This window comes from Passer domesticus, unplaced genomic scaffold (assembly GCF_036417665.1).
Source record: "Passer domesticus isolate bPasDom1 unplaced genomic scaffold, bPasDom1.hap1 HAP1_SCAFFOLD_128, whole genome shotgun sequence".
Classification (NCBI taxonomy): Eukaryota; Metazoa; Chordata; class Aves; order Passeriformes; family Passeridae; genus Passer; species Passer domesticus.
The window spans coordinates 21839-45726 of NW_026989920.1; the positions used below are offsets into that span (position 1 = coordinate 21839).

Below are 23888 nucleotides of genomic sequence, written 5' to 3' on the forward strand. Positions count from 1 at the left end.
TTTATTTTATTTATTTAAAAACCCCGGCCCCCCCCGAGCTGGGGGTCCCTGGGGGTCCCCGGGGGTCTCCAGGCTCCGCTGGCACCTCGTCGGCCTGGGGAGGAAGGGGTTAATGAGCATTAATCAGCGCTAATTAATTAATTAACTGGGGCAGTGTTAACCAGGCCTGGGGAGGAAGAGGTTAATGAGCATTAATCAGCGCTAATTAATTAATTAACTGGGCAGTGTTAACCAGGCCTGGGGAGGAAGGGGTTAATGAGCATTAATCAGCGCTAATTAATTAACCAGGGCAGCACTAACCAGGCCTGGGGAGGAAGGGGTTAACGAGCGTTAATCAGCGCTAATTAACGAGCGTTAATCAGGGCAGCGCTAACCAGGCCGCCCCGCCCCCCTGGCCTCGTTAATGGTGCTAATTAAAGGCGCGGGTAACGAACCTGGGGCTGCTGGGCCCCGGGGGACCCCAAAGTGTCACTGGGACCCCCAAAACCCCCCCATGGACACCCCAAAACCCCCCAAACTCCCCCCAGGAACTCCCCCAAGACCCCCCAAAAACCCCCCGGACCCACCAGGCCCTGGGGGACCCCAAAATGTCACCGGGACCCCCAAAACCCCCCCTGGACCCACCAGCCCCTGGGGGGGACCCCAAAGTGTCACTGAGGGGGGAATGGGACCCCAAACCCCCCCCCCCAGGGACCCCCCAAAAACCCCCCCGGGACCCCCAAAACCCCCCGGATCCACCAGGCCCTGCGGGACCCCCAACTCCCCCCGGGACCCCCAAGCCCCGCCCCCGGCCGGCCCCGCCCTCACCTGCAGCCTCAGGTGCACGAAGGTTCCGGAAGCCGCGGGAGCCCCCGCCCAGCCCGGCCCCGGCTCCACCCCCGGGGGGAGGAGCTGCACAGGCCCCGCCCCCGAGAGCATCCGGAAGGCGGGGCCGAGCTGCTCCAGCCAATCGTGAGCCAGCTCCGGGCCCTGCACCAGCACTGCGGGGAAACCACGCCCACAACATGGCTGCCACCGTGCGGGGCGCCATCTTGGGGCAGGGTGGGGCATGCTGGGATACCGACAGCCCGCAAAGCATGCTGGGATTTGTGGTTCCCGCCCATGGCAGCCATTTTGACTCCCCCAAAGCATGCTGGGACTTGTAGTCAATGTATGATCAGCCATTTTATCTCCCCCAGAGCATGCTGGGATTTGTAGCTTATTTCTAATTGGCCATTTTATCTCCAACAGAGCATGCTGGGATTTGTAGTTTGTATCTGATCAGCCATTTTTCCTGCCCCCAAAGCACGCTGGGATTTGTAGTCCATGGCTGATTATAATTTTTTCCTCCCCCAGAGCATGCTGGGATTCGTAGTCCAGGTCCAATCAGCCATCTTTGCTCCCCCAAAGCATGCTGGGATTTGTAGTCCATGTCTGATTGGCCATGTTTGCTCCCCCCCAAGGCATGCTGGGATTTGCAGTCCCCCCACCCCCTCGCCCGCCCCGGGGCATGCTGGGAGCCCCGTCCCCCCCCCCGGGTCTCACCTGGGGGGCGCGCGGCCCCCCCGAGCCGCAGGGCCTCGCGCAGCCCCCGCACGGCCCGGACCAGCTCCAGCATGGCCGCCACCTGCGCCTCCAGCTCGGGGCAGCGCCAGCGCGCCTGGGGGGGCACGGGGCTGAGACCCCCGGGGACACCCCAGAAACCACCCCAGGAACCCCCCGGGAACCCCAAAAACCACCCCAGGAACCCCCCGGGAACCCCAAAAACCACCCAGGAACCCCCCGGGAACCCCAAAAACCACCCAAGGAACCCCAAAAACCACCCAAAACCCTCCCAGGAACCCCAAAACCACCCAGGGAACCCCAAAAGCCACCCAAAACCCTCCCGGGAACCCAAAAAACACACAGGGACCCCCTGGAAACCCCAAAAACCACCCAAAACCCTCCCAGGAACCCCAAAAACCACACAGGGAGCCGCCCGACCCCTCTAGACCACTCCAAACCCCCCCCAAATCCCTCTCTGCCCCCCCCCAAAACCCCCTCCCATACCCCCCAGACCCCTCCAGTGCCCCCCAGACCCCTCCCAGTGCCCCCCAGTGCCTCCCAGACCCCCCCAGACCCCTCCCAGACCCCCCCAGACCCCTCCCAGTGCCCCCCAGACCCCCCCATCCCAGTGCCCCCCAGACCCCCCCCAGACTCCCCCAGACCCCTCCCAGTGCCCCCCAGACCCCCCCCCAGTGCCCCCCAGTGCTCACCAGTTCGGCGGCGGGTCGGGGAAGGGGGCCCTGCAGAGGGGTGGGGGGGCGCGGGGGGGGCGCGGGGCAGGCGCTGCCAGAGCTCCTCGGCCACGAAGGGGGCGAAGGGGGCCAGGAGGCGCAGCCCCAGCTCGGCCGCGGCCACCAGCGTGGCCAGGGCACCGGCCCGCAGCTGCGGGCACCGCAGGGACCCCTTGGCCACCTCCTGGGGACAGGAATCCCAAAATGGGGACAGGAACCCCAAAATGGGGACAGGAATCCCAAAATGGGGACAGGAACCACAGAATGGGGGACAGGAACCATGGAATGGGGACAGGAATCCCAAAATGGGGACAGGAATCCCAAAATGGGGACAGGAATCCCAAAATGGGGACAGGAACCATGGAATGGGGACAGGAACCACGGAATGGGGACAGGAACCACGGAATGGGGACAGGAACCATGGAATGGGGACAGGAACCACGGAATGGGGACAGGAACCATGGAATGGGGACAGGAACCACGGGAATGGGGACAGGAATCCCAAAATGGGGACAGGAACCCCAAAAATGGGGACAGGAACCACGGAATGGGGACAGGAATCCCAAATGGGGACAGGAACCCCAAAATGGGACAGGAACCACGGAATGGGGCAGGAACCCCAAAACGGGGAAATAAATCCTGAAATGGGCACCGCAGGGACCCCTTGGCCACCTCCTGGGGACAGGGACAGGGGTTTGGGGGACAGAAATCCCAAAATGGGGACAGGAACCCCAAAAATGGGGACAATAGGGACACCTTGGCCGTTTTTCAGGAATTCCCATTTTTCAGGAATTCCCGTTTTTCAGGATTCCCCTTTTCCAGGATTCCCCTTTTTCAGGATTCCCATTTTTTCAGGAATTCCCATTTTTCAGGATTCCCATTTTTCAGGATTCCCGTTTTTAGGATTCCCATTTTTCAGGAATTCCCATTTTCCAGGATTCCCATTTTTGGGGTGCCCATTTTTTCAGGATTCCCGTTTTTCAGGATTCCATTTTCCAGGATTCCCGTTTTTGGGGTGTCCCTTTTTTTCAGGATTCCCCTTTTTCAGGAATTCCCATTTTTCAGGATTCCCCTTTTTCAGGGATTCCCTTTTTCAGGATTCCCATTTTCCAGGATTCCCCTTTTCCAGGATCCCCATTTTTCAGGATTCCCGTTTTCCAGGACCCCGTTTCGGGGTCCCGTACCAGGTAGACGTCGCAGAAGCTGCGCAGCCAGAAGCTCTGCACGGCGGCCACGGCGCCCTGCACCTCCAGCGCCTCCATCCTGCGGCCACACTCGGCCACGGCCGCGGCCAGGCGGGCCAGCAGCCAGCGGTCCAGGGGGGCCAGCGGGACACCTGGATTGGGGGGAAAAACCAGGAAATTGGGACAATCTGGGATTGGGGAGGGGGGCTCAGAGCTGGGCCAGCAGCCAGCGGTCCAGGGGGGCCAGCGGGACCACCTAAATTGGGGTGAAAAATGGGGAAATTGGGACTGGGGAGGGGGCTCAGAGCTGGGCCAGCAGCCAGCGGTCCAGGGGGGCCAGCGGACCACCTGATTGGGGTGGAAAAACCAAAAAATTGGGACAATCTGGGACTGGGGTAGGGGGCTGGGAGCAGCCAGGGGTTCAGGGACCACCTGGAATTGGGGACACGGAGGAGTCTGGGGGTCCCTGGGGGCTTCCAGGGGCTGTTTTTGGGGTCCCCATTACCTCCTCAGGGGGGTTTTGGGGGTCCCTGGGGTTTCAGGGGCTGGTTTTGGGGTTTCAGGATTTTTTCTTTGGGTTTTCAGGAGGTGTTCTTGGGGTCCCTGGGGGTGTTTTTGGGATTTCAGGAGGTGTTTTTTGGGGTCCCCTGGGTGTGTTTTTGGGGTCCCTGGGTGTGTTTTTGGGGTCCCTGGGGGTGTTTTTGGAGTCTCTGACATTTTTGGGGTCCCCATTACCTCCTCAGGGGGCTTTGGGGGGTCCCTGGGGTTTCAGAAGGTGGTTTTGGGGTTTTCAGGGGGTGTTTTTAGGGCCCCTGGTGGCGTTTTTAGGGTCCCTGGGGGTGTTTTTGGGGTCCCCGGGGTTTCGGGGTCCCCGTTACCTCCTCGGGGGACTTCGGGGGGTCCCTGGGGTTTCAGGGGCTGTTTTTTGGGGTTTCGGGGGTCCCCGTTACCTCCTCGGGGGGCTTCGGGGGGTCCCCTCTCCCCCTGCAGGGCCCTCAGCACGAAGCCCACCGCGTTCCAGATTTTGTTGCAGAAGCGGCGCTGAGTCAGCACCGAGGCCACGCCCACACGGATTTCGGGGCCTGGGGGGGGGGGCTTGGGGTCAGGGGGGGGCACCAGGGACCCCCCCCAGAACCCCCCAAAACCCCCAGACCCACCCCAGTACCCCAAAGCTCCTCCCCAGTGCTCCCAGTGCCCACCCTGGCGGGGTCCCAGTGGGATTTGGGGGGTCCCTGGGGGATTTTGGGGGGGGGGGTCCAGTGGGATTTTGGGGAATTTGGGGGTGATTTGGGGGTCCCTGGGGGATTTGGGGGTGATTTAGGGGGGGGTCCCCGTGGGATTTTGGAGTATTTGGGGGTGGGGGGTCACACCGTGGGCGTTGTGGGTGCTCAGGGCCAGGTGGGATCCGGGGGGGATTTTGGGGTCCCTGGGTGGATTTGGGGGTCCTGGGGGATTTGAGGGGGGGTCCCAGAGGGATTTGGGGTCTCAGGGGGATTTGGGGGGTGGTCCCAGGGGGATTTGGGGCGGGGGTCTCACCGTGGGCGTTGTGGGTGCTCAGGGCCAGGTGGGATCTCGGGGGGATTTTGGGGTGTCAGGAGGATTTGGGGGTCCCAGGGGGATTTGGGGTTGATTTGGGGGTCCCTGGGGAATTTGGGGGTGATTTAGGGGGGGTCCCAGTGGGATTTTGGGGTATTTGGGGCGGGGGTCTCACCGTGGGGCGTTGTGGGTGCTCAGGCCAGCCTCAGGGCGTCGGCGCCGCACTCGGGGATCCCCTGCGGGAACTGCCGCCTCTGGGGGGGGTTTGGGGGGTCCTGGGTCAGGTTTGGGGGGCTCAGGGGGGTTTTGGGGGGCTCAAGGGGATTTTGGGGGTCCTGGGTCAGTTTTCGGGGGTCCTGGGTCAGTTTTGGGGGGCTCAGGGGGGATTCTGGGTCAGTTTTGGGGTACTCTGGGGGGTTTTTTGGGGTCTCAGGGGGGTTTTTGGGGGGCTCAGGGGGGTTTTGGGGTCTCAGGGGGGTTTTTTGGGGGGCTCAAGGGGGGTTTTTGGGGGGTCTCAGGGGGGTTTTGGGGTCCCACCTGCCCCTCCTGGGCCGCCCGCAGCTCCTGCGGGTCCAGGGGTCCGGGTCTGGAGCTTCTCCTGCAGCTCCTGGGGGAGCAAAACCCCAAAATAAACCCCAAATCAGCCCAAAATCACCCCAAAATCAACCCAAAATAAACCCCAAAATCACCCCCAAAATAAACCCAAAATAGCTGCAAAATAAACCCCAAAATCACCCCCAAATCAGCCCAAAAATAAACCCAAAACCAGCCCAAAATCACCCCCAAAATCAACCCAAAATAAACCCCAAAATCACCCCCAAACCAGCCAAAAATAAACCCCAAATCAGCCCAAAATAAACCCAAAATTACCCTGAAATCATCCCCAAAACCCCAAAACGACCCCAAAACCCCCAAAAATGACCCCAGAACTGCTCCAGGCCTGGAGATTTTGGGGTTTTTTTGGGGGTTTTTGGGGTCTGGGGGTTTTGAGGATTTTGGGGTTGGGGTTTTTTTGGGTCTGGGGTTTTTTGGGTGTGGGGGTTTTTGGGGTTGGGGTTTTTTGGGTCTGGGGGTTTTCAGGGTTTTTGGGGTTGGGGTTTTGGGGTTGGGGGTTTTTTAGGGTTTCTGGGGTGGGGTTTTTTTGGGTGTGGGGGTTTCGAGGGTTTTTGGGGTCAGAGGGGTTTTTGGGGTCTGGGGGTTTTCAGGGTTTTTGGGGTCTGGGTTTTTTGTGCTTTTGAGGTCGGGATTTTTGGGGTCAGGGGGTTTTCGGGTCAGGGTTTTTGGGGTCGGGGTTTTTTTTTGGGGTCAGGGGGTTTTCAGGGTTTCTGGGGTCGGGGTTTTTTTGTGTTTTTGAGGTTGGGTTTTTTTTTGGGATCGGGGTTTTTTGGCGTCGGGGTTTTTTGTGGTTTTGGGGTTGGGGTTTTTTGGGTCTGGGGGTTTTTGGGGGTCAGGGTTTTTGGGGTCAGGGTTTTGGGGGTTCGGGGTTTTTTTTGGGGTCAGGGGGTTTCAGGGTTTTTGGGCTCAGGGTTTTTTGTGCTTTTGGGGTTGGGTTTTTTTTGGGGTCAGGGGGTTCAGGGTTTTTGGGGTCGGGGTTTTTTTGGGCTCAGGGGTTTTTGAGGTGGGTTTTTTTGGGCTCAGGGGTTTTTGGGGTGGGGTTTTTTTGGGTCAGGGGTTTTTGGGGTGGGGTTTTGGGGTCCCACCTGCAGCGTGGCCCCCCCGATGACGTCGCGGGGGTCGATGACGTTCCCCAGGGATTTGCTCATCTTGCGGCCCTGGGGGGGTCCCGAACCAGAGAGTGCAGCAGCACCTGGGGGGGGACAACACTGGCACCCCAAAACTGGGGAGGGGGACCCCAAAATGGGGATGGGGACCCCAAAATTGGGGAGGGGGACCCCAAAATGGGGATGGGGACCCCAAAAAGGGAATCAGGGACCCCAAAAGTGGGGACGGGGACCCCAAAAATGGGGATGGGGGCACTGAAAATGGGACACTGGGACCCCAAAACTGGGGATGGGGACCCCAAAATGGGGATGGGGACCCCAAAAAGGGAATCAGGGACCCCAAAAGTGGGGGACAGGGACCCCAAAATGGGGATGGGGACCCCAAAATTGGGGATGGGGACCCCAAAAAAGGCAATCAGGGACCCCAAAAGTGGGGAGGGGGACCCCAAAATGGGGATGGGGGACCCCAAAATTGGGGAGGGGGACCCCAAAAAGGGAATCAGGGACCCCAAAAGTGGGGAGGGGGACCCCAAAATGGGGATGGGGGCACTGAAAATGGGACACTGGGACCCCAAAAATGGGGATGGGGATCCCAGAAATGGGGACGGGGGGACCCCAAAATGGGGATGGGGACCCCAAAAATGGAATCAGGGACTCCAAAAATGGGATGGGGATCCCCGAAAAAGGGGATAAGGACATTGAAAATAGGGATGGGGACCCCAAAAGTGGGGACAGGGAAACCCAAAGGGACAGGGGACACCGAAATGGGGACAAGTGACCCCCAGGGAAGTGGTGACAGAGGACACAGGGGACACTTGGGGACCCTCAGGGACACTTGGGGACACCAAGAACACAACAAGAAACCCCAAAACCCAACCACAACCCCTGGGAATTGGGGGATTCTGGGACCTTTGGGGACACTTGGGGACCCCTGGGGACATCCAAGGGGCCTTGGGGACACTTGGGGACACCAAGAACACAACGAGAAACCCCAAAACTCAACCAAACCCCTGGGAACTGGGGGATTTTGGGACCCTTGGGGGACATTTTGGGACCCTTGGAGACATCTGGGGACATCTGAGGACCCTTGGGGACCCTCAGGGACACTTGGGGACCCTCAGGGACCCTTGGGGACACCCAGGGGACATTTAGGGACACCAAGAACACAACGAGAAACCCCAAAACCCGACCACACCCCTGGGAACTGGGGGGATTTTGGGACCCCTGGGGACATTTTGGGACCCTTGGGGACACCTGGGGACACTTGGGGAGATCCATAGAGCCCTTGGGGACACCTGGGGGACATTTGGGGACACAGAAAACACAACGAGAAACCCCAAAACCCGACCACACCCCTGGGAACTGGGGGATTTTGGGACCCCTGGGGACATTTTGGGACCCTTGGGGACACCTGGGGACATTTGGGGACCCCTGGGGACATTTGGGGACATCAAGAACACAATGAGAAACCCCAAAACCCAACCACACCCCTGGGAACTGGGGGATTTTGGGACCCCTGGGGACATTTGGGAGCCTTGGGGACCCCGGGGGACCCTTGGGGACACCTGGGGACATCGAGAACACAATGAGAAACCCCAAAACCCAACCACACCCCTGGGAACTGGGGGATTTTGGGACCCCTGGGGACATTTTGGGACCCTCGGGGACCTTTGGGGACATCTGGGGACCCTTGGGGACATTTGGGGACACTGGGGACAGTGACCTGAGCGAAGGGCAGCTGTCCCGTGAGCTGCTGGCCCAGCATGGCCATCCGGGCCACCCAGAAGAACAGGAGGTCACTGCCCGTCACCAGCACGGAATTGGGGTAAAAACGGGCCAGATCGGGGCTCTGGGGACACAAAGGGACAGTGGGGACACTGAGGGGACATTGGGGACACTGAGGGGGACACTGAGGGGACACTGAGGGGACATTGAGGGGACACGGGGGTGGCACTGGTGGCCCAGCAGGTCACCCAGAAGAGCAGGAGAACACCAGAACAGATTTGGGGTAAAAATGGCAAAGATTGGGTTTGGGGACACTGAGGGGACATTGGGGACACTGAGGGACATTGGGGACACAGGGGTGGCACTGGTGGCCCAGCAGAGCCATCCAGGCCACCCAGAAGAACAGGAGGTCACCAGCACAGAATTGGGGTAAAAATGGCAAAGATTGGGTTTGGGGACACAAAGGGGACACTGAGAGGACACTGAGGGGACACTGAGGGGACACTGAGAGGACAGTGAAGGGACATTGGGGACATTGAGGGGACCTTGGGGACGTTGGGGACAGGGGTCTCACCTGCTCGGCCAGCCCAGGGCGGCGAAGGGGAAGAGGGCGGAGGAGAACCAGGTGTCCAGAACGTCGGGGTCTGGGGACAGCAGTGCCACCAAAGGTCACCAGTGCCACCAAAGGTCACCAAAGGTCATCAGGGGACCCCAACACATCGGGGTCTGGGGACAGCAGTGCCACCAAATGTCACCAAAGGTCACCAAAGGTCATCAGGGAACCCCAAAACATCGGGGTGTGGGGACAGCAGTGCCACCAAATGTCACCCAGTGCCACCAAAGGTCACCAAAGGTCATCAGGGAACCCCAAAGCGTCGGGGTGTGGGGACAGCAACGTCACCAGTGCCACCAAATGTCACCAAAGGTCACCCAATGTCACCAGGGGACCCCAACACATCGGGGTGTGGGGACAGCAGTGCCACCAAATGTCACCCAGTGCCACCAAAGGTCACCAAAGGTCATCAGGGGACCCCAACACGTCGGGGGTCTGGGGACAGCAGTGCCACCAAATGTCACCAAAGGTCACCCAAGGTCACCCAAGGTCACCAGGGGACCCCAACACGTCGGGGTCTGGGGACAGCAGTGCCACCAAATGTCACCAAAGGTCACCCAAGGTCACCAGGGAACCCCAAAACATCGAGGTCTGGGGACAGCAGTGCCACCAAAGGTCACCAGTGCCACCAAAGGTCACCAAAGGTCATCAGGGAACCCCAAAGCGTCGGGGTGTGGGGACAGCAACGTCACCAGTGCCACCAAATGTCACCAAAGGTCACCCAATGTCACCAGGGGACCCCAAAACATCGGGGTGTGGGGACAGCAGTGCCACCAAATGTCACCCAGTGCCACCAAAGGTCACCAAATGTCACCCAATGTCACATTTAAACCCCCCCAAACCCTAAAAAAAAACCCAAAAAACATCAGAATTTCCCCCAGGTTTTTTGGGCCCCCCTCCCCAGTCTCACCTTGGGGGCAAATTTCACATTTAAACGCACCAAAAAAACTCAAAAAAAAACCCCCAGAACCCCCCAAAAATCAGAATTTTCCCCCAGATTTTTTTGCGACCCCCGCAGTTTTTGTGGTCCTGGATTTTTTGGGACCCCCCCCCCCCAAATTCTTCAGGACCCCCCCAGGTCTCACCTTGCTGCAGGTGCAGCTCCTCGGGGGGGCAAATTTCACATTTAAACCCCCAAAAAATCCTTAAAAAACCCCCAAAAACCACCAAAAAAAATCCCAAAAAATCAAAATTTCCCCCGGATTTTTTTGAGCCCACTCCCCAGTTTTTCAGGACCCCCCCAGGTCTCACCTTGCTGCAGGTGCAGCTCCTGGGGGGGCAAATTTCATATTTAAATCCCCCAAAAACCCCAAAAACCTGAAAAAAAACTCAAAAAAGCCACCAAAAAAAAATCCCAAAAAATCAGAATTTCCCCCGGATTTTTTTTAGACTCCCCCCAAATTTTTGGGACCCCCTCCCCAATTTCAAGACCCTCAAATCTCTCACCTTGCTGCAGTGCAGCTCCTCGGGGGGGCAAATTTCACATTTAAACCCCCAAAAACGCTTAAAAAACCCCAAAAATCCCAAAAAAACCACCAAAAAACCCCAAAAATCAGAATTTCCCCCGATTTTTTTGAGCCCACTCCCCAGTTTTTCAGGACCCCCCTGCAGTCTCACCTTGCTGCAGGTGCAGCTCCTGGGGAGGGGGGCAAATTTCACATTTAAACCTTAAAAAACCCTTAAAAAACCCCAAAAAATCCCCCAAAAAAACACCAAAAAAACCCCCAAAAATCAGAATTTCCCCCGGATTTTTTTGGGACTCCTCCCAAATTTTTGGGACACCCCCCCCCCAGTTTTTAGGGACCCCCCCGGTCTCACCTTGCTGCAGGTGCAGCTCCTTGGGGGGGGCATATTTCACATTTAAACCCCAAAAAATCCTTAAAAAACCCCAAAAATCCCAAAAAAATCCCCAAAAAAATCCCCAAAAATCAGAATTTCCCCCGGATTTTTTTGGGACTCCTCCCAAATTTTTGGGACACCCCCCCCCCAGTTTTTAGGGACCCCCCCAGGTCTCACCTTGCTGCAGGTGCAGCTCCTCGGGGGGGCAGCCCAGGGCCCCCCGCGGCCGGCCGCCCGCGCCTCGGCCTCGCTGCGCCCCACGAACCACGGCCCCCTCCTCCTGGGGACCCCCCTGGGGACCCCCCTGGGGGCACGCGGGGGCGGGGCCACCCCGCACCTGGTAGGCGGGGACCTGGTGGCCCCCACCAGAGCTGGCGGGACAGGCACCAGTCCCTGCGGGGAGGGGAAATTGGGGGACACTGGGGACACGCCCACCACCGCTGGGACACGCCCACCACCGCTGGGACACGCCCCCAAGAGCTGAGACCACGCCCAGCACTGCTGGGACACGCCCAGCACAGATGAGACCACGCCCACTACAGGTGGGACACGCCCAAAACAGATGAGACCACACCCACTGCACCTGAGCCCCCACCCATAACACCTGGGACACGCCCCCCACTGCTGAGACCACGCCCAGAACAGCTGGGGACAGGCCCAGAAGAGACCCTGCCCCCAAAAGCTGAAAGCCCGCCCACCACACCCAAGGCCCCACCCATAACTCCTGGGGCACGCCCACCATAGCTGAGACCACGCCCACCACACCTGAGACCCCACCCACCACAGTTAAAACTCTTCCCCCATGCCAAAGACACGCCACCAGTGCTGAGACCCCCGCCCCCAAAGCAGAAACTCCACCCCCAGCACCTGAGACCCCCGCCTCCATGAGCTGGGACACGCCCAGACCACCTGGGGCCCCTCCCCCAACACCTGAGGCCACACCCACCAAAACAAAGACCCTCCCCCCACATGGCCCCTCCCCTTACCTGAGCCCCTCCCCCTCACCTGAGACCCCTCCCCATCCCTCCGCCCCCTCCCCTTAGCCCCGCCCCCTCACCCCAGCCCCCCCCTCCCCTTAGCCCCGCCCCCTCTCCCCTAGCCCCGCCCCCTCACCCCACGTTCTCCATCCAGGTTTTCCAGTTTTTCTCGTGGAATTTGGGCACCAGGCGGAGCCGCCCCGACGCCACCGCCTGGCACAGGGGACACGGGGGACAGGGACACCCCGGGGAGGTGTGTGCGACCCCCCCAGGTGTGTGTGACCCCCCCAGGTGTGTGTGACCCCCCCCAGGTGTGTGTCACCACCCAGGTGTGTGCGACCCCCCCAGGTGTGTGTCACCACCCAGGTGTGTGCGACCCCCCCAGGTGTGTGTGACCCCCCCAGGTGTCCCCAGGTGTGTGTGACCCCCCCAGGTGTGTGTCACCACACCCAGGTGTCCCCAGGTGTGTGTAAACCCCCCCCCCCCCCGTGTCCCCAGTGTCACCTGCAGTGTCCCCAAAGCGTGTCCAGGGTGTGTTCTGTGCGCCCCCAGGGGTGTGTGACCCCCCCCCAGGTGTGTGTGACCCCCCAGGTGTGTGGTCACCACCCAGGTGTGTGTGACCCCCCCCAGGTGTGTGTCACCACACCCAGGTGTCCCCACATGTGTGTAAACCCCCCCCCCCCCGTGTCCCCAGTGTCACCTGCAGGGTCCCCCAAAGTGTGTCCAGGTGTGTTCTGTGCGCCCCCAGGGGTGTGTGACCCCCCCCCAGGTGTGTGTGACCCCCCAGGTGTCCCCAGTGTCCCCCCGGTGTGTCCCCCTCTCACCCTGCAGGGCCCCCCGGGCCATCTCCCCAGGTGTATCCCAGTGTTGTCCCAGGTGTGTCCCCAGTGTCCCCAGGTGACCCCAGGTGTGTCCCCAGGTGTCCCCAGGTGTGTCCCCAGGTGTCCCCAGGTGTGTCCCCCCCTCACCTGCAGCGCCCCCCGGGCCATGTCCCCGCAGCTGAGGAACCACTGCCGCTTCAGCAGGAACTCCACCACGTCCCCCGAGCGGCTGCGGGGACACCGGGACACGGGGACATGGGGACATTGGGGACAGTGGGGACAGTGGGGACATTGGGGACAGTGGGGACAGTGGGGACAGTGGGGACATTGGGGGGATTGGGGACACGGGGGACATGGGGACAGTGGGGACATTGGGGGCACTGGGGACACTGGAGACACTGGGGACATTGGGGACACGGGGACATTGGGGACACGGGGACACTGGGGACTTGGGGACAGTAGGGACATGGGGACATGGGGGGATTGGGGGACATGGGGACACTGAGGACATTGGGACAGTGGGACATGGGGACAGCAGGGGACACTGGGGACAGTGGGGACATTGGGGGCACTGGGGACATTGGGGACAGTGGGACATTGGGGATATTGGGGACATGGGGACAGTGGGACACTGGGGACGTTGGGGACACTGGGGACATGGGGACACCCTTGGGGACAGTGGGGACACTGGGGACAGTGGTACCTGCAGAGGGGCAAGGTCACGGCGTGAGGGGACATGGGGGACACTGATGAGACACTGGGGACACTGAGGGGACACTGGGGACATGGGGACACCCTTGGGGACATTGGGGACATTTGGGGACACCGGTACCTGCAGAGGGGCAGGGTCATGGCGTGGTCCTGCACCCCCCCGGAGCAGCCCCCGCTGCGCCAGCGCTGCCACCACCCGGGCACGGGCCTCGAACCGGGGGACACCCTGGGGACAATGGGGACACTGAGGGGACATCAAAAGGATTGGGGACAGTGGGGACAGCGGGGACACCCCTGGGGACAGCAGGGACACTGAGGGGACAGCGGGGACATCAAAGGGATTGGGGACAGTGGGGATAGCGGGGACACCCTGGGGACAGCGGGGACATTGGGGGACTGGGGAACATTGAGGGGACAGTGGGGACAATGGGGGATTGGGGACAATGGGGACACTGAGGGGACATTGGGGGACTGGGGACATTGAGGGAATTGGGGACATTTGGGACAGCGGGGACAATGGGGGATTAGGGACAGCGGGGACATTGAGGAGCCAATGGGGACATTGGAGGGATTGGGGACATTGAGGGGACAGGGGGGACATTGAGGGGACAGGGGGGACTTTGGCAGGATTGGGGACAGGGAGGGGACACTGGGGACATCGAAGGGACTGGGGGACATTGGGGACATTGAGACTGGGCTGGGGACATGGGCCAGGTTTGGGGACCGTTTGGGGACAGTTTGGGGCCGTTTTTGGGGCCATTTCTGGGGACAGTTTGGAGACACTTTGAGGTCATTTTTGGGGGACAGTTTGGGGCCATTTTTGGGACCATTTGGGGACAATTTGGGGCCACTTTTAGGAACAGTTTGGGGACAGTTTGGGGCCACTTTTAGGAGCAGTTTGGGGCCATTTTGGGGCTGTTTGGGGACAGTTTGGGGGTCATTTTTGGGACCACTTTAGGGTCATTTTCAGGGACAGTTTGGGGCCATTTTTGGGGACACTTTGGGGCCATTTTTGGGACCATTTGGGGACAGTTTGGGGCCACTTTCAGGAGCAGTTTGGGGCCATTTTGGGGCTGTTTGGGGGCAGTTTGGGGTCATTTTTGGGACCACTTTGGGATCACTTTCAGGGATAGTTTGGGGCCATTTTCGGGGACAGCGTGTGGCCATTTGGGGACACTCTGGGGACAGGTGTGGGCGCACCTGCAGCCACCCCCCCGCCCGGGGGACACAAAGTGCCGTCGTCGGCGATGACCGAGAGCAGCGGCAGCGCGTGGGCCCGGGCCAGCGCCAGGTCCTGGGTGGCTGTGCCCGGGGGTCACCTTCACCGCCCCTGGGGACAGGGACACACCTGGGTCACCTGGGTCACACTGGGTCACACCTGTGTCACCTACAGCCAGCTACTGTCACCCAGTGTCACCCCACAGGGCCCCGGGGGCTGTGCCCGGGGGTCACCTTCACCGCCCCTGGGGACAGGGACACACCCGGGTCACACCTGGGCCACCTGCTGTCACCTACGGTCTGTCATCTGTCACCTATTGTCATCCAGTGTCACCCAGTGTCACCCACAGGGCCCGGGGGTCACCTTCACCGCCCCTGGGGACACACCCGGGTCACCTGTTTGTCACCTGTGTCACACCTGGGTCACCTACTGTCACCCAGTGCCACCCCAGTCCCCCCCCCCAGTTTATCCCAGTCCCTGTAACTCCATTCCCAGTCCCTCCCAGTCCCCCCCCAAAATCCCTCCCAGTATCCCCAAATCCCCTCCCAGTGCTCCCCAGTCCCTCCCAGTCCCCATAACTCCATTCCCAATCCCTCCCAGTTTATCCCAATCCCCATAACTCCATTCCCAGTTTATCCCAGTCCCCCCCAGTCCCCCATAACTCCATCCCCAGTCCCTCCCAGTGCCCATAACTCCATCCCCAGTCCCTCCCAGTCTCCCCCAGTCCCTCCCAGGTTATCCCAATCCCCATAACTCCGTTCCCAGTCCCTCCCAGTCCCCCCCAATCCCCTCCAGTCCCCATAACTCTGTTCCCAGTCCCTCCCAGTGCCCATAACTCCATTCCCAGTCCCCCCCAGTGCCCATAACTCCATTCCCAGTGCCCATAACTCCATTCCCAGTCCCTCCCAGTGCCCATAACTCCATTCCCAGTCCCTCCCAGTCCCCATAACTCAATTCCCAGTCCCCATAACTCCATTCCCAGTCCCTCCCAGTCCCCATAACTCCATTCCCAGTCCCCATAACTCCATTCCCAGTGCCCATAACTCCATTCCCAGTCCCCCCCAGTGCCCATAACTCCATTCCCAGTGCCCATAACTCCATTCCCAGTCCTCCCAGTCCCCATAACTCCATTCCCAGTCCCTCCCAGTCCCCATAACTCAATTCCCAGTCCCCATAACTCCATTCCCAGTCCCTCCCAGTCCCCATAACTCCATTCCCAGTCCCCATAACTCCATTCCCAGTGCCCATAACTCCATTCCCAGTCCCTCCCAGTCCCCATAACTCCATTCCCAGTCCCCATAACTCCATTCCCAGTGCCATAACTCCATTCCCAGTCCCTCCCAGTGCCCATAACTCCATTCCCAGTCCCTCCCAGTCCCCATAACTCAATTCCCAGTGCCCATAACTCCATTCCCAGTGCCCATAACTCCATTCCCAGTGCCCCCCAGTGCCCCCAGTCTCACCGGTGCCCAGCTCGGGCTGCACGCTGGGGTCCCCCACCACGGGCAGCAGGGCCCCACTGAACGGGTGCCGCACCCGCCGGCCCTGCAGGTGCTGAGGGGGCGTGGTCAGCGCGGGACACGCCCCCAGCCACGCCCCAACCACGCCCAATGTGCACCGGCCCTTTAAGAGCCTCCCTCTGGGTAAGGCCCGCCCCTTTGTGGGTGGAGCCATTCCAGGCCAATCCCTGCCTGGCTGTGAGATGGCCCCGCCCAGTTATTGGCCACACCCCCAGCAATGAAGCTCCACCCCCCTTTACCCAAAGCCCCACCTTTCTCCTTATATGGCGACAGAGAAAAGGGGAGGGGTTAAACCCAGACAACCAATAGCTGCTCTGCACGGAAGCCACGCCCACAACCCTCATAAATTTTGGGGCCACCAAGGCCCCGCCCTCAGGTCAGACCCCACCCTCCAGAGACCACACCCCCCAGGTAAAACCACGCCCCCAGATGAGACCACACCCCTCCAGGTGAGACCACACCCCCAGGTGAGACTGCCCCTCCAGGTGAGACCACGCCCCCCCAGGTAAAGCCCCATCACCCAGGCTCCACCCCCAGGTGAGGCTCCACCCCCCCGGTGAATCTCCGCCCCTCCAGGTGAGACCCAATTGCCCAATGCTTGGCCACGCCCTCAACCCAGTGAAGCCCCGCCCCTCCAGGCTCAGCCCCGCCCCTCCAGGCTCAGCCCCGCCCCTCCAGGCTCAGCCCCCGCCCCTGCGGTGGCCCCGCCCCCACCTGGTAGCGCGGGTCCCGCGGGTGCACGGCCACGGCCACGTCCCCAAAGAGCGTCTCGGGACGGGTGGTGGCCACGGGCACCTCCAGCCCTGGGGACACCGGGGACATCAGGGGACACTCAGGGGACAGCGGGGACATCAAGGGACACCCAGGGGACATTGGGGACATCAGGGGACATTGGGGACACTCAGGGGACATGGGGACACACAGGGGACATTGGGGACACTCAGGGGACACCAGGGGACATCAGGGGACAGCGGGGACATGGGGGACACTCAGGGGACATTGAGGACACTCAAGGGACACTCAGGGGACAGCGGGGACATCAGGGGACATTGGGGACATCAGGGGACAGCGGGGACATTGAGAACATCAAGGGACACCCAGGGGACATTGGGGACACCCAGGGGACATCAGGGGACATTGGGGACATGGGGGACATTGGGGACACTCAGGGGACATTGGGGACATTGGGGACTCTGGGGACACTCAGGGGACATTGGGGACACCCAGGGGACACCAAGGCACACTCAGGTGACACTCAGGGGACACCCAGGTGACAGCCAAGGACAGGAGCCCTGAACCCCCTCCCCAAAGCCACTCCCAGGTGCCACCAAAGCCACCCAGGATGTCCTCCAGTGTCCCCAATGCCACCCTGGATGTCCCCAGTGCCACCCTCGGTGTCCCCAGTGCCACCCTGGAATGTCCCCAGTGCCACCCCCGGTGTCCCCAGTGCCACCCTTGGTGTCCCCAGTGCCACCCACCGTCGTCCCCCTCCACGGGGTAGGCGAAGGTGACGAGGACGCCGAAGGTGACGGGGTGGGGACAGTTGGGGACATTCAGCTCCGTGGGGCCTGTGAGGACACGGGGCTCCACCTGGGGGGGGCAGCGCGGGTCAGGGACCCTGGGGACATTTGGGGACACCCTTGGGGACATTGGGGACACTGGGGACATTGGGGACACCCTTGGGGACATTGGGGACACCTCGATGTCGGCCAGCGCCGAGCGCAGGGCGCAGCTCCAGGTCACACTGGGGACATTTGGGGACATTTGGGGACATTGGGGACACCTCGATGTCGGCCAGGCTGGGTCAGAGCCCCCCAGGGGACACCCTTGGGGACATTGGGGACACTGGGGACACCCTCGATGTCGGCCAGCGCCGAGCGCAGGGCGCAGCTCCACGTCACATTGGGGACACTGGGACATTTGGGGACATTGGGAACATTGGGGACACCTCGATGTCGGCCAGCGCCGAGCGCAGGGCGCAGCTCCACGTCACCACCCTCTGGTCACGCCGGATCAGCCCCGCCCTGAAGAGCCGCACGAAGGCCTCGGTGACAGCGCGGGAGAAGCCCTGGGGACACAGCGGGGACACTTGGGGACACAGCGGGGACACCTGGGGACACAGCAGGGACACTTGGGGACACTCTAGGGACACTTTGGGGACAGTTCGGGGAGGTTTGGGGACAGCACGGGGCAGTTCAGGAGAGTTGGGGACAAGTTTGGGGGAGTTTGGGGCACGTGGGGACACTGGGGACAGCAAGGGACACTTGGGGACAGTTTGGGGACAGCTGAATGACCCCTTGGGGACACTTGGGGACAGTGTGGTGAGAGTTTGGGGACAATCTTGGGGTGCCTTGGGGACAGCTGGGAACACTTTGGGGCCAGATTGAACACTTAGGGACAGCCAGGACACTTGGGGACACTTTGGGGACAGCTCAGTGACCCTTAGGGACAGCTCAGCAACACCTGGGGACCCTTGGGGACAGCTTGGGGACAGCTCAGTGACCCCTGGGGACCCCTGGGGACAGCTTGGGGACAGCTCAGTGACCCCTAGGGACCCCTGGGGACAGCTTGGGGACAGCTCAGTGACCCCTGGGGACAGCTTGGGGACACTTTGGGGACAGTCAGGAACACTTTAGGGTCAGACTGGAACATCTGGGGACAGCCAGGACACTTGGGGACACTTTGGGGACAGCTCAGTGACCCTTGGGGACAGCCCAGTGACCCCTGGGGACCCTTGGGGACAGTTGGGGACACTTTGGGGGACAGTTTGGGGACACTGACGGGGTCCATGGTGAAGGCGCAGCGGCTCCAGTCCAGCGAGGCCCCGAGCGCCCGCAGCTGCTGCAGGATCTCGTCCCCGTGCCTGGAGGGGACAGGGCGGTGACACCGCGGGGCCACCCCCCGGGGATGTCCCCGGTGTCCCCGAGGTGTCCCCCAAGGTGTCCCTGTGTCCCCTCACCGCTCCTTCCAGCGCCAAACCTCGCGCAGGAACTCGGCCCGGCCCAGGTCCTGCCGGCGCAGGGCGGCGCTGCTGCCACAGCCAGCGCTCCACGATGGCCTGGGGACATTGGGGACACATTGGGGACATCCCTGGGGACAGCAGGGACAGCCCCCAGTGCTGCCACAGCCAGCGCTCCACGATGGCCTGGGGACAGTGGGGACACATTGGGGACATTGGGGACATTGGGGACATTGGGGACATTGGGACATCACAGACAGCCCCCAGTGCTGCCACAGCCAGCGCTCCACGATGGCCTAGGGACATTGGGGACACATTGGGGACATTGGGGACATCCCTAGGGACAGCAGGGACAGCCCCCAGTGCTGTCACAGCCAGCGCTCCACGATGGCCTGGGGACAGTGGGGACACATTGGGGGACATTGGGGACATCCCTGGGGACATTGGGGACATTGGGGACACATTGGGGACACCCCTGAGGACATCCCAGGGGACAGGGCAAGCAGATCTGGGGACATTTCAGCAAGATTTGCGGACATTTGGGGACACACCTGGGTGGCAATGCCAGCGTGGGGGTGTTGGGGAGGGGATTTGGGGACGTTTGGGGACATTTGGGGACACACCTGGGGTGGCAATGCCAGCGTGGTCGGTGCCCGGCACCCACAGGACGCTCCAGCCCTGCATCCTCCGCCTGCGCCCAAAAACCCCAGAATTACCCCAAAATAATCCCAAAAAACCCTCAAAATAACCCCCCAAAAAACACCCCCAAAAACCACAAAAAAGCTCCAAAATAACCCTGAAATATGCCCAAAAAACCCCCCAAATTACCCCAAAATAATCCCAAAAAAAACACCCCCAAAAAAACATCCCAAAAATAACCCCAAAATAATCCCAAGTAAAACTCAAAATACTCCCAAAATGCCCCAAAAAGACCACAAAATACAACCCCCAAAATCCCCCAAATTCCCCCCAATCCCCAAAACCCCACTCAAGCCCCCCAAAATCCCACTCAAATTCCCCAAACTCACCCCAGATCCCCCCCAATCTCCTCAAGCCCCCCAAAATCCCACTCAAACCCCCCCAAACTCCTTCCAAACCCCCCAAATCCCCCCCCAAGATCCCCCCAAATCCCACTCAAACCCCCCCAGATGCCCCCAAATCCCACTCAAACCCCCCCAGACCCCCCAAAATCCCCCCCAAATCCCCCCCCAGCCCCGCTGACAATCGGACCAGCGCGTCCTGCAGGGTCATGGTCCCGCTCAAACCCCCCAAATCCCACTCAAACCCCCCCAAACCCCACTCAAACCCCCCCAATCCCCACTCAAACCCCCCCAAACCGCCCCCAGCCCCGCTGACCATCGGACCAGTGCGTCCTGCAGGGTCATGGTCCCACTCAAACCCCCAAAACTCACCCCAAACCCCCCAAATCCCACTCAACCCCCCCCAAATCCCACTCAAACGCCCCCAGACCCCCAAAATCCCCCAAATCCCCCCCCAGCCCCGCTGACCATCGGACCAGCGCGTCCTGCAGGGTCACGGTCCTGCTCAAACCCCCCCAAAATCCCACTCAAATGCCCCCAAACTCCCCAAATCCCACTCAACCCCCCCCCCCCCAAAATCCCACTCAAACCCCCCAAATCCCCCAAATCCCCCCCAAACCCCGCTGACCATCGGACCAGCGCGTCCTGCAGGGTCACGGTCTCACTCAAAGCCCCCAAAATCCCCCCCAAAGCCCCCCAAATCTCCCCCAAACCCTGCTGACCATCGGACCAGCACGTCCTGCAGGATCACAGTCCCACTCAAGCCCCCCCAAAACGCCCCCAGACCCCCAAAATCCCCCCAGACCCCCCCAAACCCCGCTGACCATCGGACCAGCGCGTCCTGCAGGGTCACGGTCCCGCTCAAAACCCCCCAAATCCCCCCCAAACCCCCCAAAATCCCCCCCAAACCCCGCTGACCATTGGACCAGCGCGTCCTGCAGGGTCACGGTCCCACTCAAACCCCCCAAATCCCCCCCAAAATCCCCCCCAGACCCCCCAAACCCCGCTGACCATCGGACCAGCGCGTCCTGCAGGGTCACGGTCTCACTCAAAGCCCCCAAAATCCCCCCCAAAGCCCCCCAAATCTCCCCAAACCCCGCTGACAATCGGACCAGCGCGTCCTGCAGGGTCACGGTCCCGCTCAAACCCCCCCAAATCCCACTCAAACCCCCCAAATCCCCCCCAGATCCCCCAAATCCCCCCCAGCCCCGCTGACCATCGGACCAGCGCGTCCTGCAGGGTCACGGTCAGGGCGTGGCCCAGGTGCAGGGACCCGGTGACGTTGGGGGGGGGCAGCACCAGGCTCAGCACCGGGGCCCCCCCCGGGGCCTGGGGGGGACAGCGGGGCTGGGGGAGGGCGCTGGACCCCCCCACGAGGGTCTGACCCCCCCCCAGGTGGGGCTTAAACCCCCCCCAGGTGGTTTTTGGGCTCCCCCAGGTGTGTTTTGACACCCCCCTTAATGATTTTTGCCCCCCGCCCGGTGTTTTTGGGGTTCTCCAGGTGAATTTTGGCCCCCCCAGGTAATTTTTGGGGTCCCCCACAGGTATTTTTCACCCCCTCCCCCAAATATTTTCCCCTCCCCAGGTGATTTTTTGCCCCCCCCAAGTGATTTTTGGGATCCTCCAGGTGATTTTTTGCCCCCCCCCAGGTGATTTTTTACCCCCCAAATGATTCTTAGGACCCCCCCCCCAGGTATGTGTTGCCCCCCCCCAGGTGTTTTTGGGGCTCCCCAGATGATTTTTTACCCCCCCCCCAGGTGATTTTTAGGACCCCCCCCAGGTATTTTTGGGGTTCTCCAGGTCATTTTTTGCCCCCCCCAGGTGATTTTTTACCCCCCAAATGATTTTTAGGACCCCCCCCCAGGTATGTGTTGCCCCCCACAGGTGTTTTTGGGGCTCCCCAGATGATTTTTTACCCCCCCCCCAGGTGATTTTTTTACCCCCCCCCAGGTCATTTTTCACCCCCCAAAATGACTTTTTTTGCCCCCCCAGGTGATTTTTTGCCCCCCCAGGTGATTTTTGGGACCCCCAGGTGATTTTTTGCCCCCCAGGTGTGTCCCCCTCACCTGCTCAGGCGGGGGGGGGCTGAAGACCCCTCCCCTCTCCCACCACTGGTACCAGGCGGCCTCGACGTAGCGGGGGCTGTACCGGGGGGGGGAGGGGCACGCCCGTGGCTGCGTCCCCAAATGTCACCTCAGGGGGGTGGCACGGCCACCACCCCCAAAATCCCCAAAAATCCCCCCAAAAATCTGCTCAAATCTACCCAAAATCCCCAACAATCCACCCAAAATCTGCTCAAATCAACCCAAAATCTCCCCAGTTTGGGGCTGCACGGGGACAGGGCTGCCCCCAGATGTCACCTGGGGGAAGGTGACAGTGCCACCCCCCTGGGGGACACCCCAAAATCCACTCAAATCCCCCCAAAATCCGCTCAAATCCCCCAAATCCCTCAAAAATCCCCCAAAATCCGCTCAAATCCCCAAATCCCCCAAAATCCCCCCAAAATCCACTCAAATCCCCCAAATTCCTCAAAAATCCCCCAAAATCCTCAAAAATCCCCCAAAATCCACTCAAATCCCCCCAAAATCCACTCAAATCCCCCAAAATCTGCTCAAATCCCCCAAAATCTGCTCAAATCCCCCAAAATCCTCAAAAATCCCCCAAAATCCACCCAGAATTCCCCCATATCCCACTCAAATCCCCCCAAACTGACCCCAGATCCCCCAAAATCCCCTCAAATCCCCCAAATTCCTCAAAAATCCCCCAAAATCCCCCCAAATCCCCCCCTCCCCCGGCCCCGTTACCCTTTTTGCCGTCGGGCTCCAGCGGGTGCCGATATTCCTCCTCAGCCTGGGGGCTCCAGCCCTTGGGAGGCCCTGCGGCGCCTGCGGGACCAGCACGGACCAGTATAAACCAGTACGGACCAGTATGGACCAATACGAACCAGTACACACCAGTACCGACCAGTACAAACCAATATAAACCAGTACAAACCCGTGCTGGTCGCACACAAACCCTGTCCCAGTGTCTCCCAGTTCCCCCCAAGTCTCTCCCAGTGCCCGCCAGTCCATTCCCAGTCCCTCCCAGTCCCCCCAGTCCCCACCTGCCCCTCTCCCAGTCCCCCCAATCTCTCTCCCAGTCCCCTCTCAATTCTTCTCCCAGTTGTCCCCAGCCCTTCCCAGTCTCCCCAGTCCCTCCCAGTCCATTCCCAGTCCCCCCCAGTCCGCACCTGCCCCTCTCCCAGTCCCCCCAGTCCCTCTCAATTCCTCCCCCAGTCCCTCCCAGTCCCCCCAGTCCCCACATGCTCCTCTCCCAGTCTCTCCCAGTCCATCCCAGTCCCCCCCAGTCCGCACCTGCCCCTCTCCCAGATCCCCAGTCCCTCCCAGTCCCCCCAGTCACCCCCCAATCTCTCTCCCAGTCCCTCCCAGTCCATTCCCAGCCCCTCTCCCAGTCCCTCCCAGTCCCCTCCAATCCCCTCCCCAGTGCCCCCCAGTTCCCCCCCAGTCCCCCAGTCCCCCACTCCGCACCTGCCCCTCCGCCTCCCGCCCCGCTCCCCCGCTCCCTCCTCAGCCGCTGCCGCCTCTCCCTCTGCTCGCGGCCGCGCAGCCGCGCCGCTCGGCGCCCGTGCCAGGCCGGGGGGCTGCCGGCAGCCGGGGTGCCGCCGCTGCAGGCGCGGGGCCGGGCCCGGCCGCCCCGGGAGCGCCCGGAGCGCCCAGAGCGCGGGGAGCGCCGAGCGCGGCGCGGCTGAGGGAGCCCGCCGCCATCTTG

General features: G+C 61.3%; 1 protein-coding gene across 1 annotated transcript; it reads right to left on the reverse strand.

Moving 5' to 3' along the window:
- On the reverse strand, positions 1 to 23884 carry LOC135291815 (valine--tRNA ligase, mitochondrial-like). The gene is given in 37 exon segments (XM_064406064.1): positions 1 to 94; positions 808 to 980; positions 1525 to 1639; positions 2235 to 2240; positions 2242 to 2439; positions 2735 to 2930; positions 3440 to 3695; positions 4390 to 4521; positions 4810 to 4865; positions 5180 to 5229; positions 5513 to 5563; positions 5565 to 5582; positions 6676 to 6753; positions 6756 to 6782; positions 8420 to 8543; positions 8996 to 9065; positions 11051 to 11234; positions 11236 to 11266; positions 11987 to 12063; positions 12819 to 12900; positions 13504 to 13541; positions 13543 to 13608; positions 14583 to 14609; positions 14611 to 14676; positions 14805 to 14845; positions 16065 to 16155; positions 16836 to 16924; positions 17600 to 17711; positions 18070 to 18189; positions 18903 to 18984; positions 19081 to 19152; positions 19351 to 19376; positions 19702 to 19771; positions 21337 to 21449; positions 22187 to 22294; positions 22925 to 23005; positions 23717 to 23884. Coding segments are annotated over 37 exon segments (3378 nt in total). The 3' UTR covers positions 1 to 10.
- Between the last annotated feature and the right edge of the window lie 4 nt (positions 23885 to 23888).